This window comes from Hemiscyllium ocellatum (genome assembly GCF_020745735.1).
Source record: "Hemiscyllium ocellatum isolate sHemOce1 chromosome 27 unlocalized genomic scaffold, sHemOce1.pat.X.cur. SUPER_27_unloc_32, whole genome shotgun sequence".
Taxonomy (NCBI): domain Eukaryota; kingdom Metazoa; phylum Chordata; class Chondrichthyes; order Orectolobiformes; family Hemiscylliidae; genus Hemiscyllium; species Hemiscyllium ocellatum.
Window position 1 is genome coordinate 163675 of NW_026867501.1, and position 18863 is coordinate 182537.

Sequence of the window (18863 nt, forward strand, 5' to 3'; positions counted from 1 at the left end):
GTGCGTGCTTGATACAGTGTGTGGGCGAGTTTGATGGAGTGTTTGCCTGTCAGTGGATGTGTGTGTGAATATGTGGGTGTAGATGCAAGTGTATGTGTGCGTCTGAGAGACAACATGTGTCTGAGAGAAAACATGTTTGTAAGAGAGAGTGTGTGTGTGTGCATGTGAGTGTGTGTGTGAAGATGTACAGTGCAGTGTAATACCCTGTAGTGTGATATGAACCCAAAATCTCGATTCAGGTCATCCTCATGGATACTGAACTTGATGATCAACCTCTGCTCGTCTCCTCTGTCTTGTTTGGATCTAAAGTCCGCCTTGGAGGATGTTCACCCGAAGATCCAAAGCCGAATATACTTCACGGCTGAAGTGTTCCCCGACATGCTTGGCTGGCGATTACTACATTGTGTTCATTTATCCACTGTCTTAGCATCCGCGTGGTCTCGCCAATATACTATGCCTGAGAGCAGCATAGACTGCAATCTATGAGATAGAAAACGTTGGCTGAATCACGTGAGGCTGCCACACACGTTGAGGGTAGTGGCCCAACGTTTAATTGTACTGTCCATGTCGATGGTCTGACATGTCTTGCAATGGTTGGGATGCTTGGTCTTGAGTTCAATGTCGTCTTGAAGGCTGGGAGTTTTGCTGCGAACAATGGTCTGTTTATGCAACTCTGTCATGACAACCGTTGCAAGACATGATAGAATATCATAACAACTGGGGACGCCATCCACCTGGTGAGTGGCAGATATTCATGTGACTCAGCCAAAATTGTCGACCTCAAATGTTGCAAGTAAGGTTGCCCTGAGGCATAGTATATTGGCGAGACCAAGAGGAAGCTACAACAATGGATGAATGGACATCACGCAAAAATCTCTAAAAGGGGATGCTCCCTCCCAGACGGGGAACACTTCGTGAGTCAAGAAGGATCGGCCTCGGATCTTCAGGTGACCATCCACCAAGAAGAGCTTTGGGATCCACAACAATGCAGAGACTGATAGCCAATTTCGGTATTCATGAGGGCAGCTTCAAAAGGATGTGGTTCATGTCACACTTCAAGGTCCTCCACTACACTATACACCCTGACACACACCTTCACACACAGCACATAACCATACACATACACATACTCTTGGGCACACGATCACTCTCAGACCCTTCATCATATGTATACTGTCTCTCAGACACACTCACACGCACACACTCACACTCACATGCACACCCTCCCACAGGCATATACTCCAAAACACTCATGCGCACACTTTCTCAAGCACACATTCACACACATTCTCCCTTTCCCAAACACATATATTTTCTCTCTCCCTCACACTCATGCACACGTCTGCAGATTTTGTTCAAAAACTGTAGGCAGTCAGTTCATATGATATTTGAAACTTCCCACTTTGGAAACAGAACCAGTATGACTAAAGGTTGGGATATACTAACCACACACCATTAATGTCTGAACTGAGGCGTCACTTTTTTTAATAAATCCTTAAGTTATCTTTGGACAGACTTGAGAGCTGTTCTGGGATTTACATATTAATCAATCGAACACTGCATCTGCATTGCAAGTGATTAAAGACTGAACAGCAATCGAGTTTTGTTAAGTGCATTGCATGATTGGTATGACACTTTAACCTTCATCAGAAGTGCTGCGTGCTATGATCCGGCCACACTGGCTACCTGACGAAGAAGAGGCTCACCCACAGCTTGTACATACAGATACATTCGTTGGAAAATCACCTGCTGTTGTGCAATTTTTAACATTCTGTTTTAATTATCCTGTCTGCGCTCGACAGGAGCATCCCAATAGCTTACACGAATTAAGCTATCACATAGCTTAATGACATCAAGAAGTTTGGGATAACGATGAATCATACAATCGTTTTATAGATTGTCACGTGATGTATCCCTGATTCTTGAGGCGCGTCAACTATGATTCGTCCACCATCTTTGAATACTCTTTCCCTTTCCACTCTTTGATTTCTCCTCATTAGTTCATCACAGCAACTTAACGTAATCTAGCATTCTCAAATCTATCTACCAATTTCCTGTGTGGTATATTATCTAAAACTTTCAAATATCTGAAAATACGCCACATCCGCTGGTTGTCCCTTCCTGTTGCTACAATTTAAATCCACAAAACGAATTCCCAGTGGATTTGTCAAATATTCCTTTCCTTTATAACGTCATATTGAATCATCTCAAACGTATCATTATTTCGAAATGTCTACTTATGGTCGGCTTCATTATATGACCTGATGTTTTCCCTGCAACTGGCATTTAACAGGTCATTGGTTCCTATTTTCTTCTCCCGCCCTTCTTAAGTAGTTCGGCCATTTTCCCTTCTTTCTAAACGTCACGAAACATGCCAGAAATTCTTGAATTTCCAACGATAACCAATAGTGCTTGCATTGTCTCTCCTCACACCTCATTCAAGATTTTGGAATGGACCCGATTTGGTCCAGGGATTTTAGCCAACTTTATTACAAGAGGTTTTCTGTTCTCACTTGCCAAAGGCTTTGCAAGTGTCGGCCTCCTCCTCAGACATCATCCATTACTGGTGAATCATTATTTCAAATTATTGAGATTTAAATATAGACCAGTTTAGACATATTGTAAAATGCTCTTGGACAAGCGGGAGTGGCACCAATATCTTGCTGGTTAGCAGTCAGGTGCGCTATCCATTGCATCGCTCACCCAGGACATAGTTTTGACATATTCATTGCAGAGTTGAGATGTTAACAGAATCACAAGTGGGAATGGTAACAACCGAATGAAAAGCAAAGATAATAACTGCCAATGCTTTGATTGAGCCTTTACTGTAAAACAAACCATTTTTGTCTTCATGTCTCTGGTTCATGATCAAATATTTTCCTGCTGGACCTTTCTCTTATTTCAGTCACAGTCATTCCTCAATTTTGTCATCCAATCGCGTGCAATGTTCTTTCATGCTTAGCGTAAGGTCTATTGAAATCAAGACCACGAATAAATTCAATGAGAATCTTCTGGTAATTTCTACCAAAGGTTCTGGAATCAGACGAGTTGAACAACACGTTTTATTGGTGCTTCACATTCGCTGCAGTTCAGTACTTCAAAACAGGCCTCTGTCAGTATCAACTGTTTTGTACTTTCGTTCAGTTTGCCTGCTGGACAACATCAAATTATCATAACTTCACTTTCTTCAGAATGACATCCAAGACGACAATATGAACTGTTTCAATGTTTCACGTTGTGCACCCGATTGGAAGGAGATTGTTACTGGGAATTCTGATACCGCATATTCCTACAATCAGCATATGGGACAATCAGGTTAATGAGATCCTGTTGTCTCTTTAAGCAGTCGTGCAAAAGCATATCAAATCTAAATACCGTTAACCTTAAACTCTGTGGCTTGAGCAATATCCTTGTAAATCTTTTGCCAATATGTTCTGCTTTAATGCAGACAAACCTATTGCCGTCATTCAGTATGTGAACATGTATTTCATAAATATTTGTTTTTTAATGCCTTCGTATGTGTTTGGCATTCCAAATGACTTCACTGAAGGTTAATGCACGAACTTGAGAGAGAACCTGCAGGAGGATTTAGCATTATGCATTTACGAAGAACATTTTCATCATCACTTGGTGAGCGCAGACATGATGGGCCAAATGGTCTGTTTTTGTGCTGTATGGTTCTATGATTGATTATGACTGCTAGTTCACCCTCTTGACTAAATTAACAGGAAGTTATGACATTGTTGGTAAATAAAAACCGAAAGATTTGCAGATGCTGTAAATCAGGAACAGAAGCCAATGTTGCTTGAAAAGATCAGCAGGTCAGGTAACATCTGTGAAGAAATGTCAGAGTTAATGTTTCGGGTGGTGCCTCTTCCATTCTGTGGAAGGATCGCAGGATCCGAAACAGTAACTGATTTTTCTTCAGAGATGCTCCGAGGCCTCTTTAGCTTTTCCAGCAACTTCTGGTTTTGTTCATGGCATTATTGCTGTTGGTAGTACTGAGATGAAAGACACTGAAGTGTATCATTGTGCAATGGCATCCTGGAACAAAGACTGAACACTCCCAGAAACTATCTGTGCAACTGCCTCAAGAGAACTCGCATGGCTGCCCACTTCGCAATATGCCATCTAACGTGTAATCCAATCAATAGGTTTCACCATTTCGATTACAAATGTTTCATTCCGACCGTGCAGAATAAACCAACTCCTGAAAGATGCTGAGCACCACGTGCATCCTATTTTCTGCAGAAACAGACTTCGCTTCATTCGAGCACCCAGAGTCAGAAATGTCTCTTTTGTGACTGACTATGAAAATAGGATTTTCTTTCTCTTAATTACTGCCAGATAGAGAAGAGGAACCCGCTAGTCTTGACAAAACTTAAATGTCCTGATGTGAATTGCTGACAAAGAATCAACACACTTGCACAGAGGATGAAAAATGTTTATTTCAGTGCAGCTTAACAGCAGAAGGTTGCAGCGACTGATTTGTTTTACTGATGGTTTTGACTCAATAATCAGCCACTATGAAATGGTTTCAATTGGTTTGTGTTGTTCAGATGCCAGTTGCATCCAAACTCCTTCTGATATTTTAAAGGAAGTCTGCATTATGCTGGATCTGTGAATCTATAACTTCGCATTTTTTGAATTGTAAACGTGAAGGGTCAGAGGCAGTATTCAATATCCCAAAATGCGTTTGAAGTTGTTCAGATTGTTCCAGTGTTTTTGCATTAGAGACCTGTGACAAGTCATTGTCTGTGAAACCGAATGCTGCAATTCAATATTACTGGAGGATTTTGTGGCATCAGAACAAATTGCCTAACTTTCCTTAGAGTTCATCGCTGGAACAATGAAGAATTTTGCATCATCATGATAGATTCAAAATAAATTATTTGTTTTACGTTCACGAAACTAGCTGCCTTAGTTTATGTCAGTAATAGATTTACAATGATTAACGTTTTGTGACCAAATGATAAGTATGTCATATCACCGTAAAATCGGAAACCAGTTCAGATACACTCCTGATCTTACTGTTTGCCTAATACACTCCTTTGTTCAGTGACGCTCTTAGAGTTTTTGTACAGGGTCAGCCGCCTCTGAGTCTCCGTGGGTCTCAGTGCACAGTAATACATTGCGGAGTCTGTTAGTTCTGCTTTCAACATTTTCAGCTCGATAGTATGGTTTCCATGATCAAAATTCGAGGAGAGCCGGTCCCGGAGAAAATTCGCCGTTTTCTCGCTATATTTGCTTTTCAGGAGCAGAAACTCCATCAACCCATTGGAAGATTGGCGGTACCAGAATAGTTTAGGATCGCTGCCTATTGTAGCGTAATCACAGAACAACTGGACATCATCCCCCTCATTCACTGTGAATGCAGCCGGTGTTTGTGAGACAGAATCACCACGACAAAGTCCTGTAAGAGACAGAAGTTATGGAAAATTAAATAAGGCACTATTATATTCTTATCGACCTGAATCAATAACCCGAGAAATAAATCAGGGAAGCTTCACTAGAATCCATTTCATGTGAGAAGATCATTTTCTATTTCACCTTCCGAAACTTGACGAGCAAACTGAAAACTCTTGGTGGATATAAAACTCTCTCTTCTATTGAATCATCGCAATGACTTCAGTCCTGTCTGGATTTCCAGCCTAAATCTTCAATTGTCATTCACTCATGTACTTCCTTTAACTTCTCCCAAAAGTACTTGGGAGACAGCATTGTTGCTTCTATTTTGCTAAAACTATTTGAGTAAACGTAATCCCATCAAAGGGCTGAAGCACATGCATAGACAAGTTTTCAACCTACTAGTGAGAAGTGCTGCAGCTGTGAGCTGTAAACAAAGAGTTCCAGGCGACATGTTTGCACATTCACATGCGCAGCGTGAATGTGAGCAGAACTAGCTAAAGCCAAAATGGTTTTTGTCAAGAGTTCGGAAGAGGTTGAGTAATTTCCGGATCTCTGCTCATTGGTTCATTATTGACAACCGCATTAGGTACAGCCAATGAGCTTGAAGCTCCTTTGTTCTTATATTGAACCAATTCACAGGCCACTCGGGTGTTTTCCTACATTTTCTGGTGGTGGAAATTGAATAAAGATTTGTACACCTTGTCTCTCACTGTGTCTCACAGCTGCATACACACACCATGGGTGCTGGGGATAAAAATAATAAGCACTACCGCAGTTAGGCGGTAGTGTGGGGGTTAAAAAAAAAAGAAAAAAAAGAAAAAAATTAACAGGGAATAAAGGCACTGCTTGTCACTGAAGAAAAGAAAAAAAAAGAAAAAAAATATACTGAACCAATCAGCTTCAAGTTCCTTTGGACTCCACTTCATATTATGGCTAAAGTGAGAAAAGATCAACGTTCTGATGAAGGGTTAGTGGCGCCGAAAAGTTAACTAATGTTTCTCTTCCCAGTTGCTGCCAGACCTACTGAGTTTCTCCAGTTAATTCTGTTTCTGTTTAAGATTTTGAACAAACTCAGTTCTTCCTTATTTTCGTTTAATGATCTTCGGGTTTAGAATGAGGTGGCTCTCATTGCCTATGAGGTCCTGCATTGGGGTTGTTAACTTGGGCCAGTCGGGTAACCCTGGGCACCAGGCATAAAAAGCAGAATTTGAGTCTCCTCACTTCATGGACTGACTCCGAGATGGCTGGCCAGAGCCATAATTCTCTGCTCATGTAAATGGATGGTGCTTTCGTGACGGCATATCTGTGTCTGTGCGTGTTTCTTGTCTGTGTTTAGAAAGTAAGTTTGTTCAAGTACATACTAGGTTTTAGACAGAGGTTAAACCAAATGTTTTCCCTTAACGGTTATTATTTCTCTAAACAAAGCCAAAGAAGGAAATTAGCACATGCTGTTCGAGTATCAGAAGTGAGGTTCCCCAGTTAACAAGACTGCTTTCAGATTTTGGCAGCCGCTTCAGCTGATGCTGAGGACTGCTGGATCTAAGGGATTTTGATGCAATAATGACGTTTAAAAAATAAATAAGAAACGACATTTACCATCAACGCAAAAAAGCATCAAATGTTGCCATTATTTACATGATCCATTGCAACTGAATTTGCTTAATTTTACTGTGTGCCTTCGTCAGCGTAGCTCCTGCATTGATATCAGATGCCCTGCAGCGTATCAAACACATGGTCCACTGCCACATTGTCTCAGACTATTAGAGATGGACATCAGTGGCTCCCATACAAGGCTAACGGGTTGTTAACGGGAATAAATTACATTGTGTCATGGTCTCCTTCATCTGCATGAGAATAGTGAGAGAGAAGAGGCACACTACCAGACAGCTATGTTCATTTCAACTTAAGGTGATTCTCTGAGTAGAGTTTGCATATGCGCTCTGTCACTGCGTGGGTTTCCTATGGGCGCTCGGGGTTCCTCCCACAGTTGAAAGATGAGTAGATACGTGAATTAGCTATAAGAGGTGCAGGGTTACTGGAATTGGCTGGGATGTTCTTCTAAGGTTCGGAATGGAGTTGGTGGGCTGAATGTTTGCTTTCAACCTGCTTTCAAGTTTGCGTACGATTGATTGTTGTCTTTATATGTTCATTTTGTGGAATCTGGGCGTCGCTAGATGGCTAGCATTTATTGCCTGCCTCTCGTTCCTCTTGAGAAGGTGATGGCAAGTTACCTTCTTGAACCACTCCAGTCCACCTGCTGCGTCCAAAATATTAACAGGAAAGAAATTTCCAGATATTGAACAAGTGACAGTCAAGGAACACCAATATATTTCCAAGACAGAATGGTGAATGGCTTTGAGGTGTCCTCGAAGTTGAGTGTACTCCCAAAAAGCATACGTCCCTTATCCTTCGGGATGGAAGGAGTCCTGCATTTTGAAGTTGCTGTCTGAGGTTCTTTGGTAAAATTTTGCAGTGAATTTTATCGATAACAAAAACTGAGAGTCATTCGTGGATGCAACATATGCTTGTGGATGCAATACCAATCAAGCCGGCTGCTTTGTCCTGGATGGTGTCAAGATTCTTGAGTATTTTTGGGACTGAACTCAGCGAGAAAAGTAGAGTGTATTCCAAAACACTCTTGTTTTGCATCTTTTAGAAGGTGGGCAGACATTGGAGAGTCAGGAGAAACTGTACAGACAGCTATATTTTATCCTCTGACGTGCTTTTTTGGTGAATCCCGGTTGGGTTTCTGCTCAACGAATTTCCCGGCATGTTGAGAGTTGAGGATTCAGTGTTGATGATGACATCTTAAAAGAAAGACACCCTGTTATTTTCATGTATCCTTCAATTGTTATTTAGCCTGATCTTTAATCAATGTGCATCATGATCGTTATATTTCTATTTCTCCCATTTATTCTTCAACAGGTTATCACCATTCTGTCCTCTGAAAGTATTATTAATATATATCTCCACTTTCCCTTTTCTCCATTAATGTTTCTCGGTTGCAAATGTATCTTTCCTTTACCGCCCTCCACATATCCAATTGTCCTCACTTATGACCATGTTTAACAATTACTGTTCATTATTTACCCTGATATTTTGCCTTCATTTTCCTTATTTTGGATTTTGATGCCCACAGTTACGAATGAACATACTTCAAAATCAGCAGAGCAGAACTCTCATTCTGTGCACGTTTTAGTACGGACTCTCCATCTGTTTGTGACACTGTGCCCTCACTGCACAGAGGTAGATGGCGGTGTCATTAAGTCTGGCATCTTTCAAAGTCAAGGTACTGAGTTTGTAATCTTCACTGATTGAAGCAACGATTCTCTCTGGCTGATCGTCTTCTCTTTTGGCCATCATCACATGCTGGGGTGGCTGATTTGGCAGCTGTCTGTACCAACGCACTATGCTAAATTTAGTTGCAATGGAGCAATTCATGGACACAATTCCCCCTTCACTAACAACCATCCACACAGGTTGTTGCAGCACTTCACCTTCTCCAATCACCTCCGTGAAGATCAGAGTGGAAAACAACAGGAGGACTCTGCCGATTTGAAACATTATCAGACTATATGAAAAGTGGTGAAAGCAATTATCCGAGGTGCTCTTTGACGAACGGGAGATAAATATGATATTTATAAGATTAATCAAATAGAATATGCACACGTCACATCTAACTCTGAAATGCCACGCTGTTGAAGTTGCACAAAATGCGAAGTCTTGGCGTTTGTTTCTGTCACAAAGCATTCACACTGACAGTTGCTCGCACTGTCTGGAAGGTCACTCCTCCTCAAGCCCTCATCTTCAAGGTTTATAACTGAATCGCGCTGCCATCTTGTGACGTGTACAATATGTTGCGCTGTTCACATTCTGAGAGTAATTGCAGTTCGCTGATAACTGCTCAATGGAAACACTTATGTCATCCTTCCTGGTGGAATATAGGTGAGACTCTGCATTTCAACTTCATTTGCTGCCTCTCAGTCTTTCACACCACTCTCCTCTAACAAAGTAACCAAACATTTGTTCCACGAGGAAATGTTTAATAAGTGAGGCAGTAGAATCCAATGATAGCCATCAGTCAAAACTGGGATGGTTAATTCAGGAGCTACCTGTACAAAAGCACTGGTCTACATTCAGTGGCAAAGGAGGAATTCACGGACACGATTTCCACTTGCTCAACATCCACAAACGAACTTGCATCGCATCATATTCTGCAGTCACCTCCTTGGAGATAAGTGTGAAAATTAGCAGCAGGATTCTGAAAATTCGCGTCATCATTAGATTGCATGAACACTAGAGAAATCAGTTGTCCACGGAGTTCTGTTGAGGAACAGAAGGTAAATAATATAATTATAAGAGTTAATAACTGGAAATGCGCACGCTTCACGTCTAAGTAAGAATCGCCTTCGTGTGGAAGTTGCCACGAAGCTAAGTCTTGGCATTTGTTTCTGTAACATGACTCTCACACTGTCAGGAAAGTCACTCTCCCTCCAACCCTCATTTTCAATATTTAGTACAGATACTCTGCCACCTCTCGTGGCGTGCACAAGTAATGACAATGTTCAAATTCTGGCGTTAATTACAGTTTACTGGAAACTGCTCAATGAAAGCAGGTATCACCCATTTCCCTGTAGAAGACAACATTTGAACTTCATTTGCAGTATCCAATTATTTCAGAGTATTTTCCTCGTGATCGTTATCAAAACTATATTACACAGGAAAATTTCAATGAATGAAGTAGTGCAATCGAATGTGACTTTTGTTGCATATGTTGGACAAATGTGTCCAGATTTCTTTAACTTTGTGTCGTTGTAAATGTAACTGCCTTGCCTATATCACATGCATTGCATTGTGTCGATTCGATGGCTCACCATCGCATTGTCACAGACTAATAGAGGTAGGAACCAGCATTGCCAGCCACGCCCATGCAAGATTAATGCATGTTTTGAAGACGACAAACACATTGTGTTAAAGTCTCCCTCCGCTGAAAGGAAATGATCAAGGAGCAGAGATACACTTCAGTACACGATTCAAATCCTGACCAAACCGAATATAACACTATCAGATTTTCAGATGTCTCAAAAATAAATGAGAAGGCCAATCAGGGATGATGGTTCAAACAGCCTGCAAGAAAGTAAGTTATTTGGCTGTTTTAGTGTGTGCGACTATAGGGTAGTCTTATGAGATCTCTAGGAAATTTGCAGCATCATGAAATGAACAATTTATAAGTAGGACAATATCAAATCATGCATTTTCAGCAACATTCTTGTGATAATGGCACGTGGTTCAATGGTTATAATTACTGCTTCACTGCACCAGAGATGCAGGTTCAATGTCCACCTCAGGTGACCGTTTGTGTGGATACTGCACATTTTCCTGTGTCACTCTGAATTTTCTGTGGGAGCTCTGGTTTCCTCCCATAATCCAAAGATAGGCAGGTTTGTTGAATTAGCCGCAAGAGATGCAAGGATCGGATGGTCTGACTGTGATGTTCTTCAGAGGCTCAGTGTGGACTCGATGAGCCAAATGGCTGGCTTTCACAGTGTAGGGGTTGTATACTTAGATTGTGTTACAACTGATGTCGTTCTTTATTAATTTATGGGATATGGGCGTCGTTGGCTTTTCAACATTTGTTGCTCATCTCTTGTCGCCTTTGCAAAAGTATTGGTGAGTTGCCTTCTTAGACCGCTGCAGGCCACCTTCCATGGGTTGATCGACAATGCCACTGGGAAGGGAATTCCAGTATTCTCATCAGGCGACTCCGAAGGAATGTCGATATATATTCAAATTAGAATATTGCGTGGCTTGAAGGGGGGATTGAAGGCAGTGCTGCTCCCATATAATCTGTTAGCCCTTATCCTTCGAGATCGTAGAGGTCATGTCTTTGGGAGTTGTTGTCTGAAGATGTTTGTGGAATTTATGCTGTGCATCTTGCAGATGATGCACTCTGAGCATCATTCATCAGCGCACTGGATGCACGATCAATCCTTGATTAAGGGTTTTTGCCCGAAACGTCAATTTTCCTGCTCCTCGGACGCTGCCTGAAGTGCTGTGCTTTTCCAGCACCACTCTGATCTAGGCTATCAATCAATTGGGCTGCTTTGTCCAGAGTTGTGCCAATAGTGTTGCGTAATTTGAGGGTTGCACTGAGCCAGACAAGTTGAGACCATTCCATCATACTCCTGCCTTGTCGATGCCGGACAAGCTTTGCGGAGTCAGGAGTCTGTTACAGACAGCAGCATTCCAAGCATCTGGCCTGCTATTGCAGCCATCATGTTTATGCAGAGATTCTGGATAAGGAAGCTCCCAGGTGGTAAAGCCATGTTAAAGGAAAAACGAGCATGTTTTCTTCCTGCTTCCTTCAATTGTGATTTAACCTGATCTATAACATAAGTACATCATGCACTTTTTTCACTTTCTTCAATTTGTTCTTCAACAGTTTCTCACAATTCTGTCCCGTGCCAGTATTATTATAGTATCTCTCCACGCTTCCTTTTTCTATGCTAATGCTTCGGACTTGCAAAGATTCACTTAGTCCACCTCCAAACACATATCCAATTGACTTTCCTTCAGATCACTTTTAAGGTTTTCTGTTCCATACTGTCTGTTATATATTGCTCTACTTTCCATTAAATCGGACTTTGGACCACAGAATGAATAACAACATATCAGAACTCCATACTTAGTTTCTTTTGGCATGGATTCGCTGTCTGCTTGTGACACTGTGCCATCGTTGCAGTGAGGCAGGTGGTGCTGTCATTAAGTATGGCGTCCTTTGCAGTCAGGGCACTAAGTTTGTTATTTCGACTGATTGAAACGGCAATCATTTCGGGCTGATCATCTTGTCGTTTGGCTATCACCAGATGCAGTGATAGCTATTTTGGGAACCATCTGTATCAATGCACTGTGCTAACTGTAGGAGTGAAGGAACAACTCATGGACACAATTCCCATTTCACCAACAATCATCCACCACGGAAATTGCATCACTTAACCTTCTCCAGTCACTTCTGTGGAGGTCAGAGTGGAAAATACCAGGAGGATCTGCAAATTCAGAATATCAAAAGCTTGTAAGAATAGTCAAGAAAACGATTGTCTGTTGAGGACCTGGACATAAGCATCACCTTTATAAGAGCAAGTAACTAGAATAATGCACGCTTCTCATCTAACTCAGAACAGCTGTCCTGTTGAAGTTGCTGAAGAAGCTAAGTCTTGGCGTTTGTTTGTGTAACAAGCCTCTCACACTGACAGTTGCTCACATTGTCGGGAAGGTCACTCCTCCTCCAGCCCTCATCTTCAAGTTGAATCACAGAAACGCACTACCATCTAGTGGCAGATACAACTAATTGCGATGTTAAAAATCTCACATACTTACACTTCACTGGATAATGATAAATGAAATCAAATGTCTCCCACGTCCGTGTAGAACACTGTAATTAGGTCAGGGTCTGCATTTCAATTTCTTTTACAGCATCCAAAGATTTCAGACCACTTTATTCCCACATTGTATCCAAACTTTTTATTCCACAAGGAAATTTTTAATGATTGAAGCAGTCGGATCGACTGTTGCTTTTGTTGAATTTACTGGGAATATCCATTGTAACTGGATTTGTTGAATTTTGCTGTCTCATTGAAAATGTAACTCCTGTATAAAAAGCAGATGCACTGCATCGTTTAAAATCGATGGCTGACAGCGAGAGAGAGAGAGAGAGAGAGGAAACCACAAAAATAGAATATAAATAAAGTGGCGGGGTGGGGAGTGGTTTGTAATCGTTTAAGGAAACTGTTGAATTACGTTTAGGGAGATATCAGCAGGCTGGTCGGCTCCTGCTAGAACTTGGTTTGGGTCACTGCATATATTAATGCATTAATACAAGAACTGATTAACTGAACCAGATTGGTCATCTCATAAAGGATGCATTGGATGTCACTGAAATCCATTCCTCCATTGTTTCCCTCCCCTGTAAAACTTCACATAGAATAATCGCCCGATATAGCTGGCCCAGGGGAGGAGGTAGCTGATGGGATTGTGCACAGCAAGATAATGGTCTTTTTGCCTTTGTCCAATTCAGCATCCTTGCAATTGTCAGCGCGGGTTCTGCTTGTTGCCAGAATGTGTCGAACAGTCAGGGCGCTGAGCATGAGAATAAGCAGGAAAGGGAGAAAGAGGTTTAACATATGATTCAGCAGTTGATAACTCTGCCATGCTTCGAGATTTAAAAGCTGGACTTTAAGTCACGAAACCAGGGCCTCCCATCTTGGATCTATGAGCTTTGGTAGACGAAGACAAAACGGGCATTCTTGATATAGCTCAGTAGACAGACGAGTGCTATGACGAGTGATTTAAATTCCTCAGTGCAGTACCTGACCGTCTGTGTCTGGTAGAAGATGACCACAAAACGATCGATGGTAAAGGCAACCATGAACCCACAGAGCCATACCGGCTGATACAGAGCAATACAGTGCCGATCCTGCGCCTGATGGTAGTGGATAAGAGGTTCTACCTAAAATAAATGTTGCCAGTGTGATTGATTATAACAACTACAATGGTAACAAATTAGTCAGTCATGACAATTGAAAGCAAGTCATAGATTATGCCATGAGACCACCGCATCGTGCTAGGTAAAGTATCACTATCATTATCAAATTTCACGTGAGAAAACAGAAGAGTGAAATAACGTTGAGTACAATTTAACTACCAGATACTTTCACATCTAATCTGTTGCTAAAACTGTCAGATTACCTCCTCAGACACCACCAGAAATGTTATGATATAAAGCATAATATAATGAAGCAAATAACATTTGTTCATCGTTTATTAGACATGACAAAAGTTATTTCAATTTCTCATTGCCACTACACTGACCAGTCACTCAATCAGTCCATGTGGCTGGTGCTCCAGCTTACCCTCAATGCAAAGGGTTGAAACAGCATGTCATTTATTGCATCAAGTCGATCCATCAAAGTCTATTCATGCTGATTTCTATTTACCTTGAATTCGGATAATACCTGCATGCAATAATCCTATCTCCAAATCTCAAGAACTCCCATAGCATGCAACCCCGCAAACGCTGAGCATGCAAAGCTATCTGAGATCTCAAAATACCTGCATTCTGGTCATGTGCATTCCATCTTATTTATCACTTCACTAGTGTCCAGGCCCCAACCTCTGTAATTCTCTCCCTTGGTAGTACCGTCTCTTTTTCCATCTTTAGCAACATCTTTAAAACTCAGACATGTTTCAAACTATTGATAACATTTCTCCTTGTGTAACAGTTTGCATGAAAACGAGTGCACCTCTGAAATAACCAGCGAAACTACATTCGAAACTGAAAACTGAGAGTCACTGCTGCAATAACCAGCAATAGCTATAACCACCCAATTTGTAAACATATAAATGTAAGCGAGGAAAATTTATCAGAAGAAGACACATGCCTACAATGGAGAATCTTGCATTCCCATCCACTTCTTTCAAATGCCTAAAACCACGTTCACAACTGGGGTTCCCTCATCATGAAGTCGGTAATCTGTGATTAGATACTGTACACTCGTATTACACACGAAAGCTTTTACTTTGAAGATTTATAAAAACATTCCGATCCACAAATAACCAGGGCATCAATTGCAGCGAGAATAGTAAAGCATAAGACAGATACGGGGCCATTCGCTGGTCGGTGTATTGCCCTTCATAAACTAAAGGAATTGCAGGAGTTGCACAGCCCTACTCTGCGAAAGAACGTTGTGTTTCCTTATTTATTGCGAGTGAGAGTCTCTAAGGGGATAATGAAGTCGTAAAATGCTCCTAAAGGCCACTATGCATTTGGTACTGAGTAAAGAAACAGACCAGGCGTTAGATTTGGAAGTAGGTGAGCACTTTGGTGATAGTGACCACAATTCCGTTACGTTTACTTTTAATGCAATAAACACGTTGACTTTTGGTATTTTCCTTGCTGTTTACAAAATTGGCAAAGTAATGGTTCTGCTGCTCATTTGCTGTAACCACATTTTACAGAACTGACAGTTCAATCGTATCCCTGATGACTCCTGGGCATTACAGTAAATAACTATATGCTATTTCACTTTGTAAGATGATGCAATTTGGGACAGGAATGCTGTATAACGTGTTCGTGTTTTGAGAAAGGGGCGGACAGCGAAGAACGTTTTTGAATTATTGCATTCATTGTCCCAATTGACAGGATGGTGTGGGAAATATTAAACCATTTGAATTCACGTTCATTTTCCGTAGTGTCATGAGCACATTTTGATCAGCTTACCCTCAATGCAATTGAGGGAATTGTCCAAAATGTTGAAAACATTGTTAAAATATGTAGACTAATATAACTCTTTAGGCTGATATTGACATGTCAATAGTGCTGTGAGGAAGGCATATGGTGTACTGGGCTTTATTGGCAGAGGAATTGAGTTCCGGAGTCCTGAGGTCATGTTGCAGTTGTATAAGACTCTGGTGAGGCCTCATCTGGAGTATTGTGTGCAGTTTTGGTCGCCATACTATAGGAAGGATGTGGAAGCTTTAGAACGAGTGCAGAGGAGGTTTACCAGGATGTTGCCTGGAATGGTAGGAAAATCTTATGAGGAAAGGCTGAGGCACTTGGGGCTGTTCTCATTGGAGAAGAGAAGGTTTAGGGGAGATCTGATAGAAGTGTACAAGATGATTAGGGGTTTAGATAGGGTAGATACTAAGAACCTTTTACCGCTAATGGAGTCAGGTGTTACTAGGGGACATAGCTTTAAATTAAGGGGTGGTAGGTATAGGACAGATGTTAGGGGTAGATTCTTCACACAGCGGGTTGTGAGTTCATGGAATGCCCTGCCCGTATCAGTGGTGAACTCTCCTTCTTTATGTTCATTTAAGCGGGCATTGGATAGGCATTTGGAAGTTATTGGGCTAGTATAGGTTAGGTAGGACTCGGTCGGCGCAACATCGAGGCCCGAAGGGCCTGTACTGCGCTGTATCCTTCTATGTTCTATGTTCTATGTCAAGTGGATTTAGAAGCAGACGCGAGAGTGAAGGAGAGCTGGTTGTAGGAGAGCTGGTTCCTGCTGGCGGTGGTGTGCCTGCATTAGGCGGGATCAGACTTCTCCTTTGTCTCCACAATAAATATTCGCGTTTTTATTTTGGGGAGAAAGTAAATCTGATACAAGACACTTACGATGCGGCGGCAAAAGTCTGAAGCTTGAACTAACCGGCAGACTGCTTTCAGCAATCATATAAAAATGAGATCGTTCAGTTTCCGTGGTCAAGGTCCTTGACTATTTAGCGAACGTTTGTGGCAAGAGACCATCACAGGGATGTTGTATTAGTTCACCTGTGTTTATTTCGGCTCAGTATTCGTATCAGGAAAACTCTCCCAGACGAGAACTATTATGTGGGGAGTAATTAAAATGTTGTTTCGATTTTCAAATGAATATTCATTGCAAATCTATTGATTAGCTAGATCATTATATGTCTCACATCTGAGCCTTTAGAAATTCATGAACTGATGCGAAGCAAACATACCCCTCAAAGATTTGTTCTTCCTCGACTCCAAAGTCGAGACGAGGAAAAGCAGAAAAACAGTAATATTTCAGGCGCACACTCTCCAATCCCCTGCTGCCAGCACAAGTGGTGACTGCAGCATCAAACAGCAGCTTACTGCCCATCCTTGAAACACAAGATCTGTCAACCCGAGGCAAGACTTCAAATAAAATGCAGCGAGACTACTTTCAGGACACTGAATCTCCGGGAATCATCGGCACAATCTCTGTGCGAGAGTAATAAATAAAAGGCGCATCAATTTCCTAAAAGAATTCACAATTAAAATTCTTTCATATTATGGAAAAGCTAACTTTTCAGTACCTGACAATGAGCTAATTGGATTCTTGCCAATCAATGATTGTTCCCCGTTGTTTGTAATTCAATTTGTGTGGGTCTGTGAGCGAATCTGATTTCTGAATGAGGGTAGACAGCAGGACAATGTTATATCCAGGAAAAAAAGGAGAGGTCATACAGTTGGGAGTTTTCTATAGGCCTTGGAAAAGCTCCGAGATGTCGAGGAAGGGATTGCAAAGATTATTCTGGATCGGATCAAAGTAACTGGGTAGGTGTTCTGGGGGACGTTAACTTTCTAACTATTTACTGGAAACACTTTAGTTCAAGGCCTTTAGATTGGTCAGTTTTTGCCCAATCTGTGCAGAAGGATCTACTGACGCATATGTAAGTAGGTCAACAAGAGGCGAGGCCACTATGCATTTGGTAGTGGGCAAAGAACCAGGCCAGGTGTTAGATGTGGAAATAGGTGAGCAATTTAGTGATAGTGTCCACAATTCGGTAATGTTTACCTTAGCGATGGACGGGGATAAGTACATACTGCGGTGCAAGAGTTGTAGCTGGACAAAAAGCAGTTATGATGCGATTAGGCAAGATTTACGGCGAATAGGATGGGGAAGGAAATGCAGAGGATAGGCACAATTTAAACGTTGAGATTGTTCATGGAACCGTTACTGTATCAGTATATACCCTATCAGGCAGAGAGGAAGTGGTCGAGCGAGGGAATCCCACTTTGAATTTCTTGTCAAGCGAAAGAGGAAGTTTATGCAAAGCTGAGAAGTGAAGGCTCAGTAAGGGTGATTGAGAATTACAAGTTAACCAGGAAGGACCAAAAGAGAAAACTAAGAAGATCCAGGAAGAGACATGAGGAGTCTTTGGAAGGTAGGATCAAGGGAACTGGAAAGCATTCTATGGGTATTCTATAGGAATAAAAGAATGCCAAGAGTAAGATTATAGTCTGTCAAGGACAGAAGTGTGAAGTTGTATTTCGAGTCCGAAGTGATAGGAGCGACACAAAATGAATATTTTCCGTCATTTTTCACACAGGAAAAAGACAATGTTGACAAGGAGACTACTCAGATACAGGCTATCGGAAGAGACGGGATTAATCTTCATCAGGAGGTGGTGTTAGCAATGCTGGAAAGGATGAAAATGGAGAAGTAGGAATACTGCCAGAAGACTGGAGGATAGCAAATGTTTCAAGAAAGGAAGAAGAGACAACCCTGGTAATTATGGACCAGTTAGCCTTAGTTCGGTTGTGGGTGAAGTATTGTAAAGGATTCCAAGAGATAGATTCATAATCCTATGGAAAGCAATAATTTGATAAGAGAGAGGCAACATGGTTTTGTGAAGGGTAAGTGGTGCCTCACAGAAAATACTGAGTTCTTTGACAAAGTGACCAAAAAGACGGATGAGAGCAAAGCGTTTGCTGTGATGTATATGCATTTCAGTAAAGCGTTTGATAAAGTTCACCACGTTGGCTATTGCAGAAAATACGGAGGCATGTGATTGCGGGTGATTGAACGGTTTGGATCAGAAATTGACTAGTTCTAAGAACACAAAGGGTGGTGGTTGATGGGAAACGTTTGTTGTGAAGTTCAAATACTAGTGGTTTACGGAACGGA

General features: G+C 41.5%; 1 gene segment (V, D, J or C); it reads right to left on the reverse strand.

The window, feature by feature from the left end:
• Nucleotides 1-5027: 5027 nt before the first annotated feature.
• On the reverse strand, nt 5028-5875 carry LOC132808130 (T cell receptor alpha variable 14/delta variable 4-like). The segment is given in 2 exon segments: nt 5028-5413; nt 5809-5875. Coding segments are annotated over 2 exon segments (438 nt in total).
• Nucleotides 5876-18863: the final 12988 nt, after the last annotated feature.